The sequence below is a fragment of the Corella eumyota genome, chromosome 1 (genome assembly GCF_963082875.1).
Source record: "Corella eumyota chromosome 1, kaCorEumy4.1, whole genome shotgun sequence".
Taxonomy (NCBI): Eukaryota; Metazoa; Chordata; class Ascidiacea; order Phlebobranchia; family Corellidae; genus Corella; species Corella eumyota.
The window spans coordinates 22,756,094-22,779,473 of NC_137490.1; the positions used below are offsets into that span (position 1 = coordinate 22,756,094).

At 30.5% G+C, this 23,380-nt stretch overlaps 3 protein-coding genes across 4 annotated transcripts; 1 reads left to right on the plus strand and 2 right to left on the minus strand.

Annotated features, from left to right (window-relative positions):
• Positions 1 to 2,861: 2,861 nt before the first annotated feature.
• Positions 2,862 to 22,657, plus strand: LOC145757773 (uncharacterized). Of its 2 annotated transcripts, XM_082572465.1 has the most exons (19): positions 2,862 to 3,084; positions 3,892 to 3,978; positions 4,533 to 4,679; positions 4,931 to 5,026; positions 5,354 to 5,487; positions 5,610 to 5,661; positions 11,271 to 11,349; positions 15,368 to 15,447; positions 15,772 to 15,904; positions 16,381 to 16,568; positions 16,768 to 16,928; positions 17,679 to 17,974; positions 18,055 to 18,109; positions 18,242 to 18,466; positions 19,210 to 19,452; positions 19,797 to 19,904; positions 20,701 to 20,802; positions 21,526 to 21,584; positions 21,943 to 22,657. In XM_082572465.1, the coding sequence occupies exons 1-19, from the start codon at positions 2,896 to 2,898 to the stop codon at positions 22,176 to 22,178; spliced, it is 2,670 nt and encodes an 889-aa protein (XP_082428591.1). In that variant the 5' UTR covers positions 2,862 to 2,895; the 3' UTR covers positions 22,179 to 22,657. The 2 variants fall into 2 exon arrangements, with proteins under 2 accessions (XP_082428591.1, XP_082428592.1); XM_082572466.1 differs by lacking the exon at positions 21,526 to 21,584 and having other exon boundaries at positions 21,943 to 22,166.
• Positions 7,351 to 9,672, minus strand: LOC145761495 (adenosine receptor A3-like). The gene is made up of 2 exons (XM_082574586.1): positions 8,949 to 9,672; positions 7,351 to 8,128 (listed from the first exon to the last, which is right to left on the minus strand). Exons 1-2 carry the CDS (start codon positions 9,621 to 9,623, stop codon positions 7,643 to 7,645), a joined length of 1,161 nt encoding a protein of 386 aa, XP_082430712.1. The 5' UTR covers positions 9,624 to 9,672; the 3' UTR covers positions 7,351 to 7,642.
• On the minus strand, positions 12,198 to 14,290 carry LOC145763733 (zinc finger BED domain-containing protein 4-like). The gene is made up of 2 exons (XM_082575242.1): positions 14,141 to 14,290; positions 12,198 to 13,940 (listed from the first exon to the last, which is right to left on the minus strand). Exons 1-2 carry the CDS (start codon positions 14,288 to 14,290, stop codon positions 12,198 to 12,200), a joined length of 1,893 nt encoding a protein of 630 aa, XP_082431368.1.
• Positions 22,658 to 23,380: the final 723 nt, after the last annotated feature.

The following is a 23,380-nucleotide window of genomic DNA, read 5'->3' on the forward strand; positions in this document are numbered from 1 at the left end:
TCGTAAATTATCGCGGGAATTCGGTTAATTTTGACTGCACTTTACATTTCTACTGTGTATTTAACAAATGCAAATGCGTAGTTACTTGTTTGTTAAAAACGAAACAAAAATATAATTTCGATGCTACATGGCAAATTTAAAGCTGTGATTGATTTTAGAAAGGAGTTAAAACTCTTCAGTTTAGGTGGAAATTATTAAACAAATATGCGTCATTCTAAAGCCTTGCTAGGAAGAAATTCGTCGTTAAGGTGTGTTTTATATAAAATAAATATTTACATGTTGCTGTGACAATAAAAAGCAGACATTTTTGAGTTTTGCAATTCAATTACAAAGGCACAGAATCTAGATAGACGACAATTGTTACTCATAAAATTTTTTACAAACGCCATTGTTTATAGACATGAGCTGCCTCTTATTTTTAAGACCAATTAATCAAGATAACGCCCCCTTTTAAACCCCCGTTAAAAGACTGCTTAAATAAAGATATAACAAAAGCGTGTATTAACCAAAGTTTTTGATTTTATTTAGCAAATAAGGCGTTTTATTGTTGAAAAGTAAACTTAGTAGTAAGTCATGAGATTCGTCTGCACTGTCATTTTATTTCTTTGTTTGGCTACGTTTTCAGGTAAACAAAATATTAAAGCCTATTACAAAATTATGCTAGTTGTTATAGATTTAGAAAGTGCGAATTTATATTCTAACTTCAGTATTTGGTATGCAAATCAATTTATAATAAATTGGCTGCTGCGTAAGCTAATAATTGGTAAAAAATTGTGTTTTAATAATTGTTCTAATGTGTATTAAGTTGTTAATATACTTGGACAGATGCCGTTCGCTGTTATCAATGTGAGTCCGGCAAGCAAGGGAGCCAGGGTGAGGGTTGTGAGAATGTAGTAGCTGGGGATACAAAATATGAGAGGGACTGTGGTCAAAACAACGACTTCTGTTTCGTACAGACAACAACAATTCGAGGTTTTAAAATATTCATCTATCAATAATTTGATAAATGTAAAATATCCAAAGTTAAAGCCTAGAGTAACATCTGTAAATGATTTGATTTTGGGCAAAATTGCTAGTTGCCATAGGCAACAACAAAACAAATATGACTTTCGTATTCTTCGAGCTAATAATATTAGAAAATCTGGTATGACTTCTCTACCTAAGTTGTATAACGTATTGTTAATATTAAGTAAACTATGCGCAGATGAAACGACGGAGTCAACGACTATCACTGCTATAGAACGAGGCTGTACTAATGTTGAATCTCCACCTGATAACTGTACAACCGTAGCCCAAACAACCACATGCAGAAGAACTTGTAACACGGGTATAAATTAACAATCATTAATAAATTAGGTGTATTAATCTTTTATAATTTTAATTGATTGGGATTTGAGAACCTTATGGTTTTTATATGTTGATTTATCAATCTCTATCTGATGATATTTTATGCTGACTATTTGTTGAATGGGTATTTTATATATATCTTTATCCTCGATGTGGGAAGGTCAAATTTACGACCTAAACATAGAGTAAGATTGGTTGTTCCATTTTTACTTGTTGAAGGGGCATTATTACTGTTAAACTGAAAATAAGTAAGCTTTAAAGTTTACATGTAAACGCTACAGAAGTATAAGGTGGCGGTTATTCAATGGAAACTCTTTTTAGGCACCTAGTGGATACTTTAGATTAGGATTTTTATTTGTAAAATTACAAACAATTTGTTATAGATGGTTGTAACGAGGCCCTAACAAGACATGCAAATATATTCCTTACGCTGTGCTTCCTTATTCTCGCTTTTACTTTAATTAAGTAAACATAAGAAAACAACGCAACACGGGAACAGTTATACCTGTCAAGCTTAGATTTTATATTTTTTTATATTTTAACAAATAATCTATTTTTGTTGTAAGTTAACAAAGTTATTTAAATCGTTTAGTGTAGTTTTATCTTTAAAGCATAGAATTAGCCTCAACATTTTTTAAAATTTTTATATAAATATGTGTTAGTATAATGTTTAATTTAATTTGTAAATAAATATATAAAAATCTAATTTATTTTTTTTAAATCTGTCAAAAAAATTGAGGATAAATTAAGAGATTTCAGGAAAACAAAATAAAAACATTTGAAAATCATTGAAGTGTTAAATCACGAGGTCTGTTTGTTTTCCTTGGTAAATAAAGTTTTTAACAATTTATGAACTTAATTTACTTCATCATATGACAAACTATTATGTTTCGCTTCATTTGGCAACAAATATTTTTATTATAATAGCAGTAACTCACAAAATAGTCGCAAATGTAAAGAAAATTAGAAAATAAACTGGCAGTAAAATCATTTAATTTATTGTAAAAAAATAATCAGATAAAATGGTGAAGGAGTAAGTCAAAGTCAATCATAGGTGGCGACTAGAAACCTAACATATTGCTTATTTATTAGAACCTCTATTAGCGTCGTCTGCCAGTTGAAACGAGTAGTACTAAAATGAATGCGGAAAGGGCGAAATGTACAAAAAATTATTAGACTAAAAAAGATTAGGGCATATCAGCCTATTCTGCATTTTATAAAAATATTGTGTTTTTTGGGTTAAAATGACCTTTTGGTAATATAACAGTCTGAAAAGTAGGGCAGTTTTCGACAAGATCTCGGGCGTGCAAGCATAAAAATAGTGTGACTGCCCGGCACTCGTACTAAATGTTTTGGTCTACGCGTGTATGCAGGATTTTTTTTGCGTGGGTTACCTAAACCAGGCGTGTAAAAAGTTAACTTTTGGCGTGCATTTTTTTACTAAAAAAAATCTTGTGCGTGCACGCTGCCCTACTTTCCAGAGTATTACATTTAAATTTATTTTATTTAGGTTTTGATAATCTTTATTAATATCTTTATAAACTTAAAATGAATAAAAACAATTCATTTGAACGTGATGAATTTGCTGTAACGACTGAAAATATCAAAAAACTGGAAAAATATAAGAATCAGATTAAAAACCAATATAAAACTCAACTAATTATTCCTGGTTCTAATAAGGATGGAATAGTTTGGATCAGTTTAATTGGTCAAAAGGATAATCTTCAAGCAGCAAAAGTAAGTTAGATAAAAATTTGTGGATCCGGACAAATTTACGTTTTTTTTTTTTAAACTAAGGATTGTAAAAGTAAATGTGAAAACAATTAAACTGGCAGCGTGTTGTAGTGGTAAGAAAACTTGCTACACCACACATGAGGTTGTGGGTTCAATCCCCACTGATCTCATGCTGTAGCGCCATTGAGTAAGGCGCTATAAACGGTATGAACTCCTGCTGAGCCAGCACTTAATCAGCAGCATAATTATTGGGCAATTATAATCTATAATATCCCAAACTGCCACAGACAACTCGAGACTGGGTCTGAGTAACTGAAGGTACTCTATGTTTAAGTTGCACATTCGACTTTCCCACATCGAGGATAAAGATATATACAAAAAAATATATATATATATATATATTAATTATTTCGATTATAACAATACCCCATTATTAGATATAAAGAATCATAAAAGTTATCAGAAATTTGACAAAAACCATAAACTTTACATGATTCAAATTGATTTTACATTAAGTTATTGGTTTAAATGTTAATTTATTTTGTATAATTGCCAACTTTTTATTGTTTATTAAAAGGGATAACACTTGTGTAAACTATTTCAACTTAAAGAATTTTCTGCCTTGTTTAATTAGTATTTTTATTCCTAAATTTAAGATGGGTGTTTGAAGACTTTTATAATTTTATAGTTTCAGTTATTTAAGCTAAATGTTGTTTTAACTTTAATGATGTTAAATTTAATGTCTGTTTTTTAATTGTTTTTTTAAGTGTTATCTTATCTTTAAATTTCAAATTATTCTTATTTTTTTAGATTTTCATTAAAGCAACTTGCAACCCTGAAGAAACTGAAATAATTGGAGGACAATTATTTCCTTTGTTAGTTTTCACAGCTTTACAGGTTAATATTAATTAAATTAATTAGTAAAAAAATTGACTTATAAAGTAAAATAATTTTTAATTTGATAAATTAAAATTGTGTTTGTAATTTCACTCTAATCTTAGAATATATAATAACATTATTGAACCGGCAGCGTTGTGTAGTGTTAAGAACACCACACATGAGGTCGTGGGTTCAATCCCAACTGCTCTCATGCTGCAGCGCCCTTGAGTAAGGCACTATAAACAGTACAAACTCCTGCTGAGCCAGCACTTAATCAGCAGTATAATTAAAGGGCAATTATAATCTATAATATCCCAAACTGCCACAGGCAACTCGAGACTGGGTTGGAGTAACTGTTGTTACTTTATGTTTAAGTCGTGCATTAGACTTTCCCACATCGAGGTTAAAGATATATATAAAAAAAAAAAATTTAGCTTTTTAAAAATATTTTTTGTTATTTTTTTTAAATTATTTTGTTGTATTTGTTTTATGATGCTACAACACTATTATAGATATACTAGCTATATTATTTCACTGATTTCCATAATATTAAGGTTATGTTTTTGTAAAAGGGTTTCTGGCATAATGGAATTGAAAGAAAATATTCTGTTGTGATCAAACCAAAGCATAAAAGAAATAGCATTAAAATACAAGGAGGAAAAGGTGATGTTAAACGACTTGTTAATTCTATTAACTTACTACACCAACAAAACAATGAGGTATTTTTAATTGATGTTGTACACTTCTATATTTATTTTATTACAATTTTAAGCATAACTGGCATGTTATGTATAACTTATTTAATGTTTTACATTTTAAATTTAGATTTTTCAAGCCAATATTTTTGTTTTTATAATATATATATATAAAATGTTATAATAATTTGTTTAAAATTGTGATTTCTAGAAAACTTTAAAAGTTTTTGTGAGTCTGTGATTTAAATAATTAGTAAATTTAATTTCATTTTAAGGACAAGGATCTTGAGGATAAATTTGCAAACTTAATTTCAAACTGCATGGAACCTCAAGAAGTTGAAATTTTAAACTTTAACATTGGGATTAAAAAGGTAAGTTTATCAAAGTAAATTTTTTTTTTTTTGTATATATCTTACTCAAGGGCGCTACAGCATGAGAGCAGTGTGGATTGAACTCACGACCTCATGTGTGGTGTAGCAAGTGTTCTTACCACTACACCACGCTGCCGGCTATTATTTTTTTTTTGGTTGCTTTAAAAAAAGGCTTAAAAAAAGAGAGGTTTATAGAATTGTGTGATAAAAAAACTTTTCTTAAATTATTTTGTTTTAGTGATTCAAAATTTTTATTATTTAGTTTACGAGTTTAAAAATAATGTAAACATTTTTCTAACCGTTTTGTTTTCTTTTAAATTTTTTTAGTTTTTATTCTCAATAATAAAAGATGAGAGATTTGAATTTAACTTCGAGCAAATTCGGGATCAAAACATTGATCAAATCTTGGAGGATAAAGTCTTACCCACTCCCAGAAAACAGAACGACAAAAGTTTTTTCGAGTAAGTTAAACTTTCTATTTAATTTATTTTGCTCGATGTTAAAATATTTTTTATTTGGCCCCCTTTTGCTATCCTCATCTAACCTTTTTTTTTTTTTTAATTTTTTTTTTTTTTCACTGTAGTATGGAATGTAATGAAGAATCGACTTCGAAAGTTCAAAAAGATGAAAATGTCGTAAGTTTTGTTTGACTAAGGTTTTATTAACGTAATAAAATGTCATAATATTTGTACAAAGGGTTTAACCATAATGAGAGTGTAATATATTACAACTAGTATTTACACATACACTTAACTTCCTTTTTTTGATGGATGAAATGTACACTTACTATATGATATGTTTGTTATATTTTATATTATGAAACTCGGTAAAAGGAGCTCTTACGGCCTAGTTTTAACCTATATCAAATTGCAATTCCCTTTTTTTAAATTTTTTGGTTTGGAAAGATTGACTTCGCAGTCTAAACAGAAAGTAACATCAGTTTGGTGTTGACTTTGTCAGTTTGAAATAGTATTAATTATAATTTCCTGATAATTAAGCTGCTGGTCCAGCAGAAGTTTGTATTATTTAAAGTGCCTTACTTAAGGGTGCTGGTGATTGAACCCACCACCTTGAAGCTAATTATTCTAAACCGCGTCATCTACAATATAAGAGTGTGTTAAGAAAAATGTTTTTTATGTTAAAATCTAAATTTTTGGGGGGGCTTTAGAAGCATAGATATTTTATGCTAAGAATATTTTATAAATATCGAATAGTTTAAAAAGCATATTTTTTTTATAACTAAATGTGACCAAGTAAATTAAATTTTAATTTTTTTGAGCTGCTAGTGGGCAGTAGTGAGTTACTAACGTTTTGTGTTTTAAATTTCATATTCTTCAAGATTAGAATTTTTTTTTTTGTAAAATTATTTAACAAATATAAAAACAGTAAATACAGAAAAAAATTTATTAATTATTGCATAACTGACCAAGAATAATATTTTTTTAATATTTTAAATTTAATACAAAAAAATAAATAAAATTTAATTGGTAAAATAAATATTAAATATGTTAAATTATTATTTTATAAATTAACATTTAAAAACATTAAAACTTAAATTTTAAACATATTTTAAATTTTTTTAAATTTAATTTATTTTTAAAAATGCAAGGTTTTAAAAATAGAATATTTTTTATATCCTTTAATGATTGACACATTATTATTATTCATTACAAGACAATCTCACGTTGTTGTCTCATAAACGTGTTTAACAAAGCGCTACTTAACATGTATTATGACCTCATAAACATGTGTGCAATTAATAACAATTTGTAATATCCGATGTGAATTTGAGAATTAATTAATTTTTTAAACCAAACTGAAAGGTTAATTAAAGTTTGTTTCAATTAAAAACTAATGGTTATTTCAATTTATTATCTCAGCCAAATTTATGATTATTTTTATTTGAATTTTTTTATTGAAGATTTTTTTAATTTTTATATTTATTGGAATTTTTAAAGTTATTTGTTATATTTAACTGGTTTATTAAAATGCTAATTTGTTTTTATTGGTAGTTTATTAATTCTGGTATAAGTGGGCCAAACATAAAATTATAAAAAATAAATAAATTAAACAATTTCTTTTAGCCTATCTTTAAATTATTTTATTTACATGTGGTTACTTTCTTCTTGCAAACTTTATAAAAACTTGTTGACAGCTCATCTTACTGTTGGCAACTCTTAACTAATATTTGCCTGCGATAATTTACTCGCGCACCACAAACGGAAGTTTTTTTTATTCTGTAGACCCATAAATGTATATTCCACCTACTTAATTCTATTATAAATAGATTGTTTAAATTTGTTGTAAAATGTGCATTTATTGAAATAAATAATAAATGACGATATACACACAAGGTAAAAGGGTAATCATTGTTTATATATGAACGTTGTTATGTACCGAATGACATTCTGTAGTTTAGGTTTAAATCCAACCAATGGCAAATTAAAATTTATCTGCATTTAAAAATTGATTGTTACGACTATTTCGAGCGCTTGTTGATTGTGACGTCATAATCATGCTTGTTATTTGCACGTTAGTTTACGCAGTAAAAATTTACAGGAAAAATTGTGTAAAAAAAACTTAGTTAATGTCAAGTTTGCGAAAAAAAAATGAAAATTAAAGTTGTAAAGTTGGATCCAGAGTTCCGTGGTACATCTGCGAACCTGGTCGATCGTCTTGACTTTTTCCAGGGTTGCTAATACTCGAAAAACTACTTCTCGGTCGTTTCTGACGTTTCGGTTGCAGAGGGGCGAGTGAAAACTTTCGACGCCGGGTTCCTAGCTCGTATTTCCCGCCACAGCAACAACGAGAACACGAGGTCAGACATCCTGTCAACATCAACCTCAGATTCCGATTCATTTCGGGAATCCTCCAGAAATAGAAGAACGGGTTGAGGATGGAGTTAACTGTGCTGATTACTACTAAGATCCTCATCACAAAATGAAGAGTCCGGATATTGTAGAAGAACGAGATGATGCAACAGACCGCTAGGGGGCCTGTAGTGAGGACAAATCCACTGAGAACAATGAGCATTGTTTTGATCATTCTCATTTCTGATTCGCGTCGTTTTTTGTGCATCTTTAAACTCCTTCGAAAATGAACCTAAAACAAAATATGACGTCATTATTTTATGACGTAATATGACGTTTTTGCGTAGTTTCTTTTAACCAAAAAAATTCTATAACGAAACAAAATTTAAAAAAAATGACAACGTCACTAATCGCGTTACGTATTTTGACTTAGGTGTTTAAAACAATGTGATATCTTTCATATCTTTAATATATCTTAGATTTCCAACCATCAGCAAATTATTTAAATCAAAAGGATATTCTGTCAATCAAATTTTTGTTTAGGTTTTATTGGTTTGTTTAAACAGGATGTTTGCTGTTCGTTCCGACGTGTTTTGTAATTTTGAATAATTGTGTTACATAGTGTCTTGTATTCTGACCAAGATAACTTAAATTTTATTTAATCTTTGTGTTTATTTTTTGAAGGTTTGGTTCATTTAATTTTTTAATAATTTTAATATTTCAATTATAGTAATCAATAACCCACCCGTCCGCATTGTACTTGTTATAATATGGTTGCAACTCCTAAACAATATTTGCCTGTGATAATTTACGCCACAAACTGCAGTTTTATTTATTTTGTAGGCTTATAAATTGAACTTACATTTATATATATTCCACCAAGCTTTGGTGTGTATATCAATGTGTAAGTGCATGAGTTTTTGGTTTAAATATTTTGAACATTTGCAATAAGTTTAAGTTTGTGTTCATGTTACTCTATGTTTAAGCTTAAAGTCGATCATTTAACACCAAGAATATCATAAAAAAGTTGCTTAAATTGGATTGGGTCGAGGTAATAAAATCGACCTACTTACTAAAGGAAAAAATATTTAAAAACATTTTCATGGACTTACTTTGAAGAATATTTGAAGATAAATTGCGGTTGATGTAATTAGTAGAATCGACAAACTGATGCCTCCTGTTAACACAGTTTCACTTTTAAATGGGGTCATCATATTAGAACAATATTCCCCAAAACAATATTGTTGTGTGGAGTCCATGTTGTACAATCTACAATCGCATGAATCGATGCAGTTCCAACCCAAAGCGGGGCCGATTATGAACACACAGAAGGGCACAATCGCGGCCAACGAGATTGCTATTATGACAGTTTTGCGCGTCATGATCTTTTTGTATTTGCTGTGTTTGATGATATAGAAATAGCGATCCAACGCTATAAACAGAATACCGAGTGTGGACGTGGATGTAGCGGACGCAAGGCTACCGTAAGTTAAAATCCCGCTAATAAGAGGGACTTTATCGAGTAGTATAGCCGAGAAGGTTCCGATCCAAAGCACGGTGACCCCGACACAGAAATCGGCCACCGCTAGTTGCACGATGAACCAGTTAAGAGGTCTGAATCGTCTGGACGGGAATTTTATGAGGACGATTACGACTAGGAGGTTGCCTAGCAATATAAACGAACTCGCTACAGCGGTTACCGCTTGTCCCCATGCTTCGTGGTTTAAACAAACGTTTCTTTGTGACGTATTATCAAACTTAAATTCGGTTAAATTGTTAAAATCCATTTTTGGTTTTAAGGTAAAATCATTTCGGTTTTTATAAATTTTGTTTTACTTTTTGTTTAATCTGTAAAACAAAGTTTTAGTGAAAAATATATAAGTTATTTTGTAATAAAATATTAAACTATGAAGTGGTTATTTACGGCTAGTTGGTAAACGTGGTTTTATAAACTTATTTAAAAAAGGTTTTAACTTAACAATTTTTTTTTTATTAAATTTTTTGCGCATTGATAAAAGTAAATAATAAATACGATATACAATTAATATTACAACAATGCGACGGGAAAAATGACAAAATCAATTTAATGATTTAAAACATGCCAAAAGTATTAATGTTTACATAAAGATTTTAAGTATGTTAATTTGCATATTTTTTTTTGCTTATTATACAAAAACTAACTAAAAAACTCTTAATTACTTAATATTATTTAAAATTAAATTTGCCTTTGTTTATATTTTCTAATTGGTTGTTTATAAGTTCTAAATTTACGAATAAACACGTTTAATTACTTTCGAATATTCCTTATTAACTAATTAATACTAATTACTTATAAATAGCTAATTAACAGATAAATTTTATTAGATTTTTTCGATTACTGATTAAAGTTTTAGTGCCTTCTTCACCTTTACTTTTTTTCTGTTAATTAGGCAAAAATACAAATTGGATTAAATTTATAATTTTAGAAATTTTAGGCTAATTTTAAATATTTATTAATAAATTTATTTTTCTATTTTTTTGTAAGTCGTTGTTCAAAAATTTGTTAAAATTTATAGAACTTTCTCAATGACACTTTTATATTTAGTAATTAAAAAAAACTTTAATTTTCCTAAATTACTAAAACTAATAAAACTGATTTTTAAAACTAAATCACTTTCAATTCACCTATGTTGTTATATTCGCAAACAATTATTAATCACTCCCCAATTATGACGTAACAGAAGAGTAATTAATATCTGTCGTTGTCGTGTTATGATTAGAATTGTTGAATCAGAGAATTGTGATTCGATTGTTCGATCACAAAACGTTATTGTTAGTGATTGATAACGTTTGATGACAAACAATTATTATTGACAGTTTAATAATACTGATTGTGACGTCATCACTTACTAGATGCAAAGATTTTAAATTAAACAAATTTAAATTTTGTGTTTTAGAATTTTTTGTTTATAAATTTGATGACGTCATCCGACAAGATTTCCCTTTTTTAATTGATTAAAAACAATATTTTAGCAAACACCTTAAAATACAAAATCAGATTTTATTTTGTGTTTAAGTTAACTTGAAGATAAATTAAATTTTTTGTTGTTTTGAATTTCTTTAAAATTTCATTTTTTTTGATTTTATTTAAATGTTTTGTCAGCCAGCTTTTACATAAATATTTACATTTGTTACGTAAAACTTCAACTTTCTTTAACGTCACAATCAAGTCTGTTACGTCACAGAGTTTACTTCCGCTTAAATTTGAGACCTAAAAAACGTCGTTTTACTAATTTGTTGTTTTCAAAAATCTTGTTTTTTATAAATTATTTGCCAAAAAAATTTAGATTTTTAGTTCCAAACCATAAATATGTTTTTTATTGTTTATTTTGTTGTTTAAATTATGACTTAAAACGTAAAAAAAAATAATTTTTTATCAATTATTTCATTTACAGGCAGCCGAAAAAAAAGAAAAATCTTCGAATAAAAAATCGATTCTGGGCGACACTTTCGGTGTTACGTCACAATCGAAAGGTAAATTAAACAATTTTATTTTTACTTTAATTTTAAATGATGGTTAAGGATAAAACAACGCCTCTAGCGTGGTGTAGTGGTTAGAACCAGACATGGGGCTGAATACATTTTTTTGCATTCGATTTTTTTAAGAATACTTTTATATTATTATTCGAATTGCCGAATGTTTTAAAAGTCACAAATAACAGGTATTCGAATTAAATTCGAATAAATTCGTTTTTGAATTCGAATTGCCGAATATTTATAAAAAAATTACGTTGGGCTATTCGAATTAAATTCGAATAAATTCGTTTTTAAATTCGAATTGCCGAATATTTTATGAAAAAGTTACGTTTGGGTATTCGAATTAAATTCGAATAAATTCGTTTTTGAATTCGAATTGCCGAATATTTATAAAAAATTTACGTTTGGGTATTCGAATTGAATTCGAATAAATTCGTTTTTAAATTCGAATTGTCGAATATTTTATGAAAAATTCACGTTTGGCTATTCGAATATTTTTTTGGTTACACAAATTCGAATAATTCTGTTTGAAGTATCAATTAATTTTAATGTCATTTGGCAAATGGTATTTTAAAGGTTCGGCTGTACTAATTTGGTACAATTCTTGAACTAGGTAGATATTTAACGTTTAACCGACTTAATTAGACTGTGAAGTTCAAACTGCAAAACACAATTCAACTTCATAAATTTACAAGTTAGCCGTAATACAAAAAGAACAAATGGTTTATTAAACAAAAAGGGTCATACAAGTAACAGCATTAAAAAAAAATTAGGGTTTAATTTAATGCAATCAAATCGGGCACAGTAGACTCCATGAACAAAGTTAACACGATTAAAACATCAGTTTAGCAATGGTATTGCTTTCCGTTTATCTTAATACACATAAGTTGTTCAAATGTTTTGTCACTGAGACGACATCGCTCTGGTCTAAAAATCTTGCCTCCTGTACTGAACACTCGCTCAACGGGAGCAGAGGAAGCGGGTATTCCGAGATATATTTTAGCCATTTTTGATAAATTCCAATGGGATTTTTTTCTCCAGTATTCTAAGACATTTGCGTGATTAGGCAAACATGGCTCCGTAAAATACTCTGCAATTTCTTGTTCACAAGATTTCTGAGCAAATGGTAATACATCTGGTGGCGAGTCGGGCATAAAATCAAATAACCCGATTGGAGCCAGACCCTTATTTTCAAAAACGGTGGCTTCGTCAGATGATTGAGTGGATGGGATGTTATCGGATGATTCATTTTGACTGGTAACATTGCAAGATTGTTTTACACAATGCTCATCTTTTATTGCATCTAGCTTTGATAATAGAAGTTGTCGGTATTCCACGCGTTTTTCACTTTCTGCGCACCATTTCAATTTAAATCTGGGGTCGATCATGGCTGATAGAATATACAGTGGTTGATTCAAAAAGTAATTTAATCGCGCATTTATCGAACACTTTAATTCATTAAAAATAAATGACGTAAAACGAGGGTTGATACTTCGCAAATTGGATTTCAACCCTAGTACACATGGCACAATTATGCTTGAAGAAACCGTTAGCTCTTTTTGACACATTGTTGTTGCTTCTTTGAACGGTTGTAAGATGCAACATAGCTCTTCCAACATGGTGCGATCGTGCGTTGTTAGTTTTGCGCAATCTAACGTAAATAAAACATCTTGGGGTGCATTTAAAATAGATTGAATCATTGCTAACTCGGAATCCCAGCGAGTTACATTAGCTGGTTGCAGACGTCTAAAATTCTCCAAAGCTTCACAAGCAATAGTCGACCTTCTCGCAAAAGAAACAATGCTTGAAACCTTACTTATTATCTTTCTGATTTGTCCTGCTTCTTTAAGTCCATCGTTTACAACCAGTTGCAGTGTATGGGCAAAACAAGGACCATGTTTTCTAGGTAGCTTATCCTCATGGTGCGTGTCTTCCTTCTCGGAATCGTCAGTATCTGTAGAACTTTCATTATTACTGCTTTCGATTTCGCTGTGCACTATAAAACCAGGCAATGAAAAGGCTTTTTTCATGTTAGAAGCGTTGTCGGTTATTATGTGAGTTATCTTATGTGCTAATTCATAATGTGAGACGCATTCTTCAAATTGGTTGTTAATATTTAACCCTGTATGCCTTCCTTTAAATCGTTTGCACGCGAGCATGGACGATTTAATTTTCCATCTGTTTGTTATGTAATGTGCAGTAATGCCTAAGTAACTTCGCATTTGTCTGTTAGACCAAATATCGACGGTGACACTAATTCCTTTTGCGAGAGTCATTTCGCATCTTACTTCCCGTTCTATTACTTCACATCTACGTTGCAACAAATTTGTTGTTAAAAGTTTCCTGTTTGGAATGCGAGCGCGTGGATCTAATGTGGTTATCAGATCTTGAAATTCTAAATTTTCAACAATTGAAAGAGGTTGAAGTGAACCAGCGATAAATTCCACAATTTTGTTGTTAATTTTAACTTGCCGAGAATCCGAATTTGAATATTTTTTTCCAATACCGGAAGTAAGAAAACTGGCAATATTTGGTTGTGCAGTCATGTCATCGCTTACCGTTTCATTTAAAGCACCTGGGTGTTTGCGCTGTAACATAAATTTGAATGTCAAAATTTGGAAAATTAACACCCAAGTGCCAAAACAAAAAATTCGTTTTCAAGTTAAAAATGGCTATATTTAAAATACTTTAACAGCAATTTAAAGCAAGCACAACCACAAATACAACTTAAAATAAACTAGTTTTTAAATATAAAATTAAGAAAAATAACATTGTGTAGTTAATATACCTTAAGGTGTGCAAGTAAATTCGATGTAGTTGTCCCAATTGTAGATATTCTCTTTCTGCAGTATACACAAGTGGCTTGGTATTTCGTTTGACGATTATCTGGTACTTCAAAATGCGCATATACTGCAGACTTTTGGCTACTACAAGCCATAACTTTATTTTTTAGTTTTTATTTTAATCTTTTAAAAAGCCTTTTTAAAGTAGCTGGAATAATAAAAAGACATGCCTGGGCAGGCCAGCATAATTCAAAAACTAAACTATTACATCACAGTGTACATTGTTTATTAATTTTTAAATTTGTGATTGCGCAATTTATATATTTTATGAATTATTATATTAAATTTATTTTGTTTGGTATAAACTAAAAACACAGCTTTAACCTTGACAATAAAAATATCTAATAATAAACTTCCCCTGAAAAAGGCATTTTTTAAGGTCCCTTACTTTTTTTCTGCTTGAAAACTTAAATTATTTCGAATAAATTGATTCGCGAATTGTCGAATAATTTTGTTGTCATTTGCGGTTGGCCATTCGAATAGAACTCGAATGAATTTAGTTTTACATTCGAATTGTCGAATAATTTTGTTGTCATTTGCGGTTGGCCATTCGAATAGAACTCGAATGAATTTAGTTTTACATTCGAATTGTCGAATAATTTTGTTGTTATTTGCGGTTGGCCATTCGAATAGAACTCGAATGAATTTAGTTTTACATTCGAATTGTCGAATAATTTTGTTGTTATTTGCGGTTGGCCATTCGAATAGAACTCGAATGAATTTAGTTTTACATTCGAATTGTCGAATAATTTTGTTGTTATTTGCGGTTGGCTATTCGAATTAAATTCGAATTATTGTAAAATTAAGAACTTGGTATTCGAATATTCGCTTAGTTTTAAAAATTGGTATTCGAATGCATACGAATGACGAATACGAATTGCCCCATGTCTGGTTAGAACACTTGGGTTTACTACATTAGGTCTTGGGTTTGATACCCACTGCTCTCATGCTGTAGCGCCCTTAAGTAAGGCGCTATAAACGGTACGAACTCCTGCTAAGCCAACACTTAATCAGCAGCATAATTATCGGGCAATTGTAATCTATAATATTCCAAACTGCTAAAGTTAACTCAAGACTGGGTCAGGGTAACTTATGTTACTCTATGTTTAGGTCGCGCATTCGACCTTCCACATCGAGGATAAATAAATGTAAAAATGTTGATTGTTGTTTAGTTAAAACTGAAAGTTTAGAAGAAAGAAAGAAATTTATGAAAACTCCACCAGCCGATTTTTTAAGAAAAGAATTCCAAAAGGTTTTATTCGAAAATAAATTTCAGATCTGCTTTTCTTAAATATTTTTTTTAAACTTAAAAAAAAGAAATTATTATGTTAATTTTAATTAAATTTTTTTCGTTATACGAAAACAGTAAAGTTACTTATATTTTAAAAAAATTAGGTGTTCAATAATATATTGATTTTGAAGGTTATTGTGCATGGAGTTCGTGGTTCGAGTCCCACTGGAACCGTTTTTTTTTAAACAAAATTTAAAATTTTTTTTATTTTTTAATTAAAATTTAATTTGCGATCAAAGTTGATTGTATAAACTTCTACGTCACAAAAGACAAGTTATTTCTTAGTACGGATTCCATCATGACGACATAGAAGCTACATTGTTGAAATTCGGGTCCAATTTTGCGTTCCAGGTCATTTACCGGGAGCTCCAGGACCTTCAAGATGAACGAAAAAAGAAATTTCCTTTTATCGACAACGGTGAATATTATTAAATTTTTGATTTTCTATAAAGTCTTGAGGTTCTGGGTTTGATTCCTCTACTGACATTTTTTAGTTTTTTTATGTTAAACGGCAGCGTGGTGTAGTGGTAAGAACACTTGCTACACCACACATGGAGTCGTGGGTTCAATCCCCACAGCTCTCATGCTGTAGCGCCCTTGAGTAAGGCGCTATAAACGGTACGAACTCCTGCTTAGCCAGCACTTAATCAGCAGCATAATTATTGGGCAATTATAATCTATAATATCCAAAACTGCCACAGGCAACTCGAGACTGGGTTGGAGTAACTGATGTTACTCTATGCTTAAGTCGCACATTCGACTTTCCCACGTCAAGGATAAAGATATATAAACGAAAGGACTGTGGTCCTGGGTTTGGTTCCCGCCATTGCCAATTTTTCAATTTCTAAAATCAGAATTTGTATTTCACATTTAAAACGATGTCAACAAATCCAGATGTTGAAATGATTTCTTCTGATGATGATAATGATGACGTAGTAGAGGATGATGATGACGTAACCGAGGCCGATGATGACGTCATATTCGTTAAAGAAACACCTGCGTCACAAGAAGCACGTGATTGCGAGTTTGTTTGTTATTTGCCCGGTTTTCCTAATCGCTCTGACGTCATCAAATGGTTCAAGGTAAGTGACGTCATAATATGTTTTATGTTTGTGGCGTCATAATTATTTTTATACGTTTATTCCGTCATACAGTTTTTTTTTTTTTAAGTTGTAATTTATATAAATGACCTCATATATTTTGTTTAAAATACGTCATAGAATGTGACGTCATTGTTTTCATAGTTTTTTTTTAATTAAAATTTGCGAGTTTTTTTAACAGGAAGAATACAAAGTGACGAACAATACGGATGATTACGTCACAAAGCTCGATATCTTGGGCAACTTTCGTCGACATTTCAACCTCAAAACTCACCACAAGATCGGGGAGAATTTGTTTAACACGATTGCGATGTTTATTGTGGGAGATCCCACTGTATATGGGTGAGTATTCTCGTTAGATTTAAATTAAATGTTTAATAACGAGTTGGTATTTCAACAGTTAAAATTTATTTATTTTTTTGTGTTCCTACTAACCACCTCACAGGTCCACAAAGGGCCACACAGGACCACATAGGGCCACACAGAACCACATAAAACCGCACAAGACCACATAGGGCCACACAGGACCACATAAGGCCACACAGGACCACATAGGGCCACACAGGACCACATAAAACCGCACAGGACCACATACAGCCACACAGGAATGCACAGGACCACATAGAGCCACACAGGACCACATAAAACCGCACAGGACCACATACAGCCACACAGGAATGCACAGGACCACATAGGGCCACACAGAACCACATACAGCCGCACATAACCACACAGGAATGCACAGGACCACATAAAACCGCACAGGACCACATACAGCCACACAGGAATGCACAGGACCACATAGGGCCACACATGACCACATAGAAACGCACTGGACCACATAGGGCCACACAGGACAATCCAGAAAGCATTAATTGTTTGTTCAGGGATACTGCCATTAAATTAAAAGCAAATTCCGACACCGAGGCAATTTTTATTAACCCCGGCCTTAACCCTCTTCTGAGAATGCCCTTAGTTGCCTAAATACAAAAAATAGTCTACTAATTTTTCCTTTTTTTTGTATTAAATGTATTGTCCTCTATGGCGTGATAATTATTAAAACCGTTTTTTTTTAATAAAATTAAATTTTAGTCAAGTAAAAACCAAGGGCAGGGTAGGTAAACGTCGCTACGTTTGCATAAAACCGACTCACGACTCCACTGCGCCATCTCGCGGTGGTGAAAATTCCGGTTATACTTTATCAACTCGTGGTGGAATTAAAAGTTCCGACTCCGCTGCGTCATCTTGCGGTGGAGGAAGTTCAGGAATATTAAAGGACTGGATCAACAACAAATCGAACGTTCCTTCTACATCCACTATGACGTCACAAACAAACGAATACGAGAAAATGTTGAAACCGATTGTTTCGTCATACAACAATGTCAAAGGTAGAAGATGTAATAAATATTAATTATAACTCTAATTAATTAATAATTTTGCAAATTTTTTATAATTTTTGATATTTTAGAAAAGGAAAAACCAAAAATAAAAACTCCACCTTCTTCTGTTGTGAATACTCCAAGGTTTGGAATTTTTGATATTAGAATTATTAAGTTTTTTAATTAATTTAATTATATTAATTAATATTAATTGTCGCTAAGAAAAGTAATTAAAAATTTAAAAATTTAGAATATTTTTTTAAAATTAATTTACAGAAATATTTATCCTCATCTTGACCCTGTTACATCGTCACACAACAGTTATAACCCTGCCCCTGCTACAACATCAGTTCCAACTCGTCACATGGAAGTTACAATCCCTGTTGTAAACTCGAGGAAAATTTCTCAACTGTCGAACGACGAGTTGTTACGGTTACCTAGTAGAGGAGAAAACCCTAATTTGAGATCGATCGTCATTGATGGAAGTAACGTTGCAGTGAGGTGAGTTTGTCCTCATTTTATTAAACTTTTTTTACTTGAATTTTAGTACAAACATTACTACTGAAGAGCCTAAGTTTGATTCTGACTTCTGGCATGGCGTAAAAAAGGTTGACATGTGTAGGCATAGAAAAACTTCCATACTAAAAAAATGAGGTCCTGGGTTTGAATACCATTAGTGCCCTTGATGTATTATTCTTTAAAATAAATTTAAGTTTTCATGCATAATAAATAGTTAGGATAAAAAGACATAGAACATCACCTGGTCAATAATTTTCTTGTATTGACAACATTAGGACTTTTTTTTTTTGTATATATCTTTATCTTCGATGTGGGAAAGTCAAATGCGCGACCCAAACACAGAGTAACATCAGTTACCCCAACCCAGTCTCGAGTTGCCTGTGACAGTTTGGGATATTATGGAGACTATAATTGCCAAGTAATTATGCTGCTGATTAAGTGCTGGCTTAGCAGGAGTTCATACCGTTTATAGGCCTTACTCAAGGGCGCTACAGCATAAGAGCAATAGGGATTGAACCCATGACCTCATGTGTGGTGTAGCAAGTGTTCTAACCACTACACCACGCTGCCTATGTCGGGGCTAAATATTGTAACCTATTACTTTAAGATTGGGTCAGGTTAACAAATGTAGGCCCCCCAAAATTTGCAACCCAACGTTAAGGATAAACAAATATAAACACCTTTTTAATTTGTGATATTAGAATAAATTACAATTCATATTTTAGTCATGGAATGAGCAAATCTGGTAAATTTTACTCCATCCGCGGCATCGCGATCTGTGTCCACTATTTCTGGACCCGGGGCCACCGTGACATCATCTGTTTCGTCCCCAACAACAGGAAGGGGTTCAAGGGGAACCCCCCAATTAAGGACAGGGACCTGGTTTTTAAACTGGAGGACATGGGAATTGTGAAAATTACACCAGCTCGGGTAGTAGAAGGGCGACCAATTGTTTGTTACGACGACAGGTTGATGGTTTATTTTTGAGATATTTCTGATTTAAAATTGTTTTTTTTTTAATTCCTTTTTTATGGGGTTTGTTTTAGAGAGTAAAGTAAAAAAAATGTTTTTAATTAAAAAATAGTATTTAAAACTGAATTTTTCTGGAATATTTTTTTTTCCTTTTGTTATTTTATTATTTTTTTCTCCCTTTTTCAACTTTTCCTCTTCTCTTTTTTTGACCTTTCTTTTCTCTCTTTTTTACCTTTCTTTTTTCTGTATTTTTTAACTTTTCTTTTTGCTCTTTTTTTGTTGTTTTATTTATTTTAAACGAATACTTTAAACAAAAAAGTTAACTTGATATTTTGTTTAGATTTATTTTAAGATTGGCAGAGGAAAATGACGGAATAATTGTTTCGAACGACCAATATCGTGATCTTGCTACAGAGAAAAGGCAATGGGATAAGATCATTAAAACCAGGTTATTATTATTTTTTTTTTGTATATATCTTTATTCTCGATGCGGGAAAGTCAAATGCGCGACTTAAACATAGAGTAACATCAGTTACTCCGACCCAGTCCCAAGTTGCCTGTGGCAGTTTGGGATATTATTGATTATAATTGCCCGATAATTATACTGCTAATTAAGTGTTGGCTTAGCAGGAGTTCTTACCATTTACAGCGCCTTGCTCAAGGACACTACAGCCTGTGATCAGTGGGGATTAAACCAACGACCTCATGTGTGGTGTAGCAAGTGTTCTTACCACTACACCATGCTGGTGTTCATACCACTACACCAATACTTAAACACTAATAAACAACCCTGAAAAAGCATAAAATATCTAAACTAAATAAAAAAAAATAAAATTGAAATAAATTAAAACCTAAGTACTGTAAGTAAATGTAAAAGCACTAAACTAAACATAACACAAAATAATATAGGCATTCGTAAAAAAAAAAACTTGACAAATATTGCTACCTTGACCTAGTTTAATGATAAATTACCCTAAAAAAAGTTGATGTTTACATTTGAATATGCTGTTAGTGTTAGATTTATAATTAAGCTATTTTGTTTAACTTTATTGTAAGAAAGTTAATATTAAATGTTTGCTTGTACATGATATTATACTTAACTTGTACATGATATTATACTTACTTTATTTTTCATTAACTGTCAATTTAAAAAAAAATATTACTTAATTACCAGAAACTTTACTTAAAATTCTTAAAATCAAAAACACCTTGAAAATATTTAAAAAACTTTATTTTTTCTAAAGGTTGCTCCCTTTTACATTTGTTGGGGATCTTTTTATGCCCCCAGAGGACCCCTTGGGCAGAAATGGACCCAATTTGGATCAATTTTTAAGTTACCCAACCAGGTGAGGTTATTAAAAAGTAATTTGAGAAAGTTTTGTAATAAAATTTATTTAATTTAAGGTAAAGATATGTTTTAAAGTTGTTAAATTAATATTGTTTTAGTAATTTTACTTTTTAGTGCAAAATTGTATGAAATAACTAAATTATTTAAACTTTTAACTTTTATTGCAATATTAAGTTTTCTGTTCATCATTTTAAATAAGTTAGTTTAAAATAAGATTGAACTCAATTTAGATTAAGTTTAAAATAAGTTTGAAATCAGAAACAGTTCAAGAATTAGAAAAAAAGTTGTTAAAAATTAGAAATAGACAAAAAATTAAGTTAAAAGAAGAAAGTTAAAAAGATGAATTAGATGAAGTTATTTAAAAAGTTTTTGTACTTATTTCACCATCACAGTTTTTATTGTGTGATTTTTCACTATTTAAATAAAAAGTTTTTTCTTTTCTTTAAAAGCAAATTTTAATAAGTTTGTTTCGTGCTTTCTTCTTGTTTATCATTTTCTTTGCCTTTTTTTATTTTTAAGTTTCTTTCTGTGTTTTTAACTGAAGTTCTTTTCCATTTTCTTTTCTAAAAAATTAATTTTATTTTTTTTTTTTTTCCTATTTGGCTTTACTTTCATTTTTTCATTTTTTTATTTTTTATGTTTTTTGTGTTTTTTTTTTTGTGTTTTTCACATTTTTTTCACTTTTTACATTTGATTTTTTTTCACTTTTTTGTTTGTTTAGCACTAGTGCACTCACTTCCACGTCATCCATGACGTCATCAAAACAACGATTACGTCACGGTAATAATGTTAGTTTTTGGGGAAACATTTTTTGCAATGTTAAAAAATATCAATCGCTAAAATCAGTCAATTTTAGTTTAAAATTAAAAATTTTGAACAAACAAATAAACCTAAATTGTCATAAATTAATAGTGTAAGTTTCTATATCATTATTTAATAATATTAAGAAAACCTTATTTTTGTTAAACTGTCAATTTTAAAAAAATATTACTTAATTAATTTTGACTAATAACAGTTATATTATTGCTTTCAATGGTGTAAAGGTAAGGTGGGATACATTTAAATGCTTTTCATTTTTCTTTGTTTTAGATATTAAGTTACCGCTTTTTACAATTTTACTTTTAAATCTTACCGTTAGGTGGTGTAACAACCCCGTCAACCTCCGATACGCCGACTACGGGCAACAACGGTCGATTTTCCCGAAGAAAAGATGACCTGGACCCGAAGATACTTGACGACCACCGCAAAGAAATCGAGAAGGACTTGAATCTTTTATTCCCCGATAAAAAGTTGCAAATTCGTCAAATTTTAACCAAACATGATCGTGTCTGGGACCTAAATGTTCTGGTAAACTTTATTTTGGAAGCATCGTAAAACTGGTAGGCACTTTTACAGCCTCGGTGAATGGATAGTAAACACTTTTTATACTTGGTCATTTGTTTTGTCTGTTTAACAAAAAGGAATTTTTTTTTGTCTTTACTTTATTTTTATGGTAAAGGAATTATTTAAGGGTTTATATTTCTACTGTACAGGGTTACCTACTGTTCCTAGGTTATAGTGTTGAGATTTGTTCATTAAGTTTTTATACATTTTCTGAGATTTTAGTTCTTCAAGAATATGTTTTGGTGTTGGAATTTAATTAGAAGTGTTTTGTTTTCTACCATTTTTTTGTGATTATATTTTTCTTTTTTTCACTTGTGAGACATTGCTTTAGGGCAAACTTTGTTGTTCTAAACAAACTTTTTGGTTTCCATTTGATCTGTAAATTATCAAGTTTTTTTGTAGCTACAGTACGATATGTTATACTAATAAAACCCTTTTCTATCTGGGGATTCTACAAAATTATATGAGAGCACATAAGAAAAAAATTCTAGCACTAGTTAACATAGTTTGCTTAGTTATAGCTCCTAAAATGCCCTTCTTCATTCAGTTGTAGAGCTTGTTTCAATTTTGGTTGCTTTCATGCTGCTGCTTCGTTGGAAAGGCGCTTCCTTTTTTTATCTTTGCCTACGTTAATGTGGCCCTTTGACTATGACTTTGCATTAGGCTTGATGGAACTTACTTTGATTTTGTAAAAATCGTTTGATTCTATTTAACCTAGAACCAAAGACAGTCTAATTTGTCTTTTTGGCCTACTTGTTTAAGGAAGGCTTTTTGTTAAGAATTAGATGAAGGTTTCGGTTATAAATCCATTTTTAAAACCCTATTAACACCGGTATTAATTTAAACAAATTAAAGTTTACTACGTTTGGTAAATATCTACTTGAATTGTAATCCAGGTTGCTAAATACACTACCTTGGAACCTAGCTTAACTAAATGAAGTTCTTTAAAAATATGTTTTATTGGATAGATGTTCTTTTTATCAAATAGACATGTTTTCAAAAACTCAAATTTTAAAATAGTTGTTTACCGATATTTAAAGGGTATTTTTCAGTAAGGGCTAGAAGAAGTTAATAAAAATGTTTAATGCCAGGAAAATTACGTTTTTGGGCACAAAGTTTTCAGTATTAGAAGCGAATACCACATTACTATGCATATTTTACAGTAAAAACTTTGAAGTATTTACTTTGTTTAT

Bases quoted from the DNA above. Each gene is read 5' to 3' on its own strand.
- LOC145761495 (XM_082574586.1), bottom strand. From the start codon at position 9,623: ATGGATTTTAACAATTTAACCGAATTTAAGTTTGATAATACGTCACAA. The intron at 8,129-8,948 runs GTAAGTCCATGA...ATTTTGTTTTAG, and splicing joins ATCTTCAAATATTCTTCAAA to GTTCATTTTCGAAGGAGTTT.
- LOC145757773 (XM_082572465.1), top strand. From the start codon at position 2,896: ATGAATAAAAACAATTCATTTGAACGTGATGAATTTGCTGTAACGACT. The intron at 5,488-5,609 runs GTAAGTTAAACT...TTTTCACTGTAG, and splicing joins AACGACAAAAGTTTTTTCGA to TATGGAATGTAATGAAGAAT. The intron at 21,585-21,942 runs GTAATAATGTTA...TCTTACCGTTAG, and splicing joins AAAACAACGATTACGTCACG to GTGGTGTAACAACCCCGTCA.
- LOC145763733 (XM_082575242.1), bottom strand. From the start codon at position 14,290: ATGGCTTGTAGTAGCCAAAAGTCTGCAGTATATGCGCATTTTGAAGTA. The intron at 13,941-14,140 runs GTATATTAACTA...TTTATGTTACAG, and splicing joins ATTTACTTGCACACCTTAAG to CGCAAACACCCAGGTGCTTT.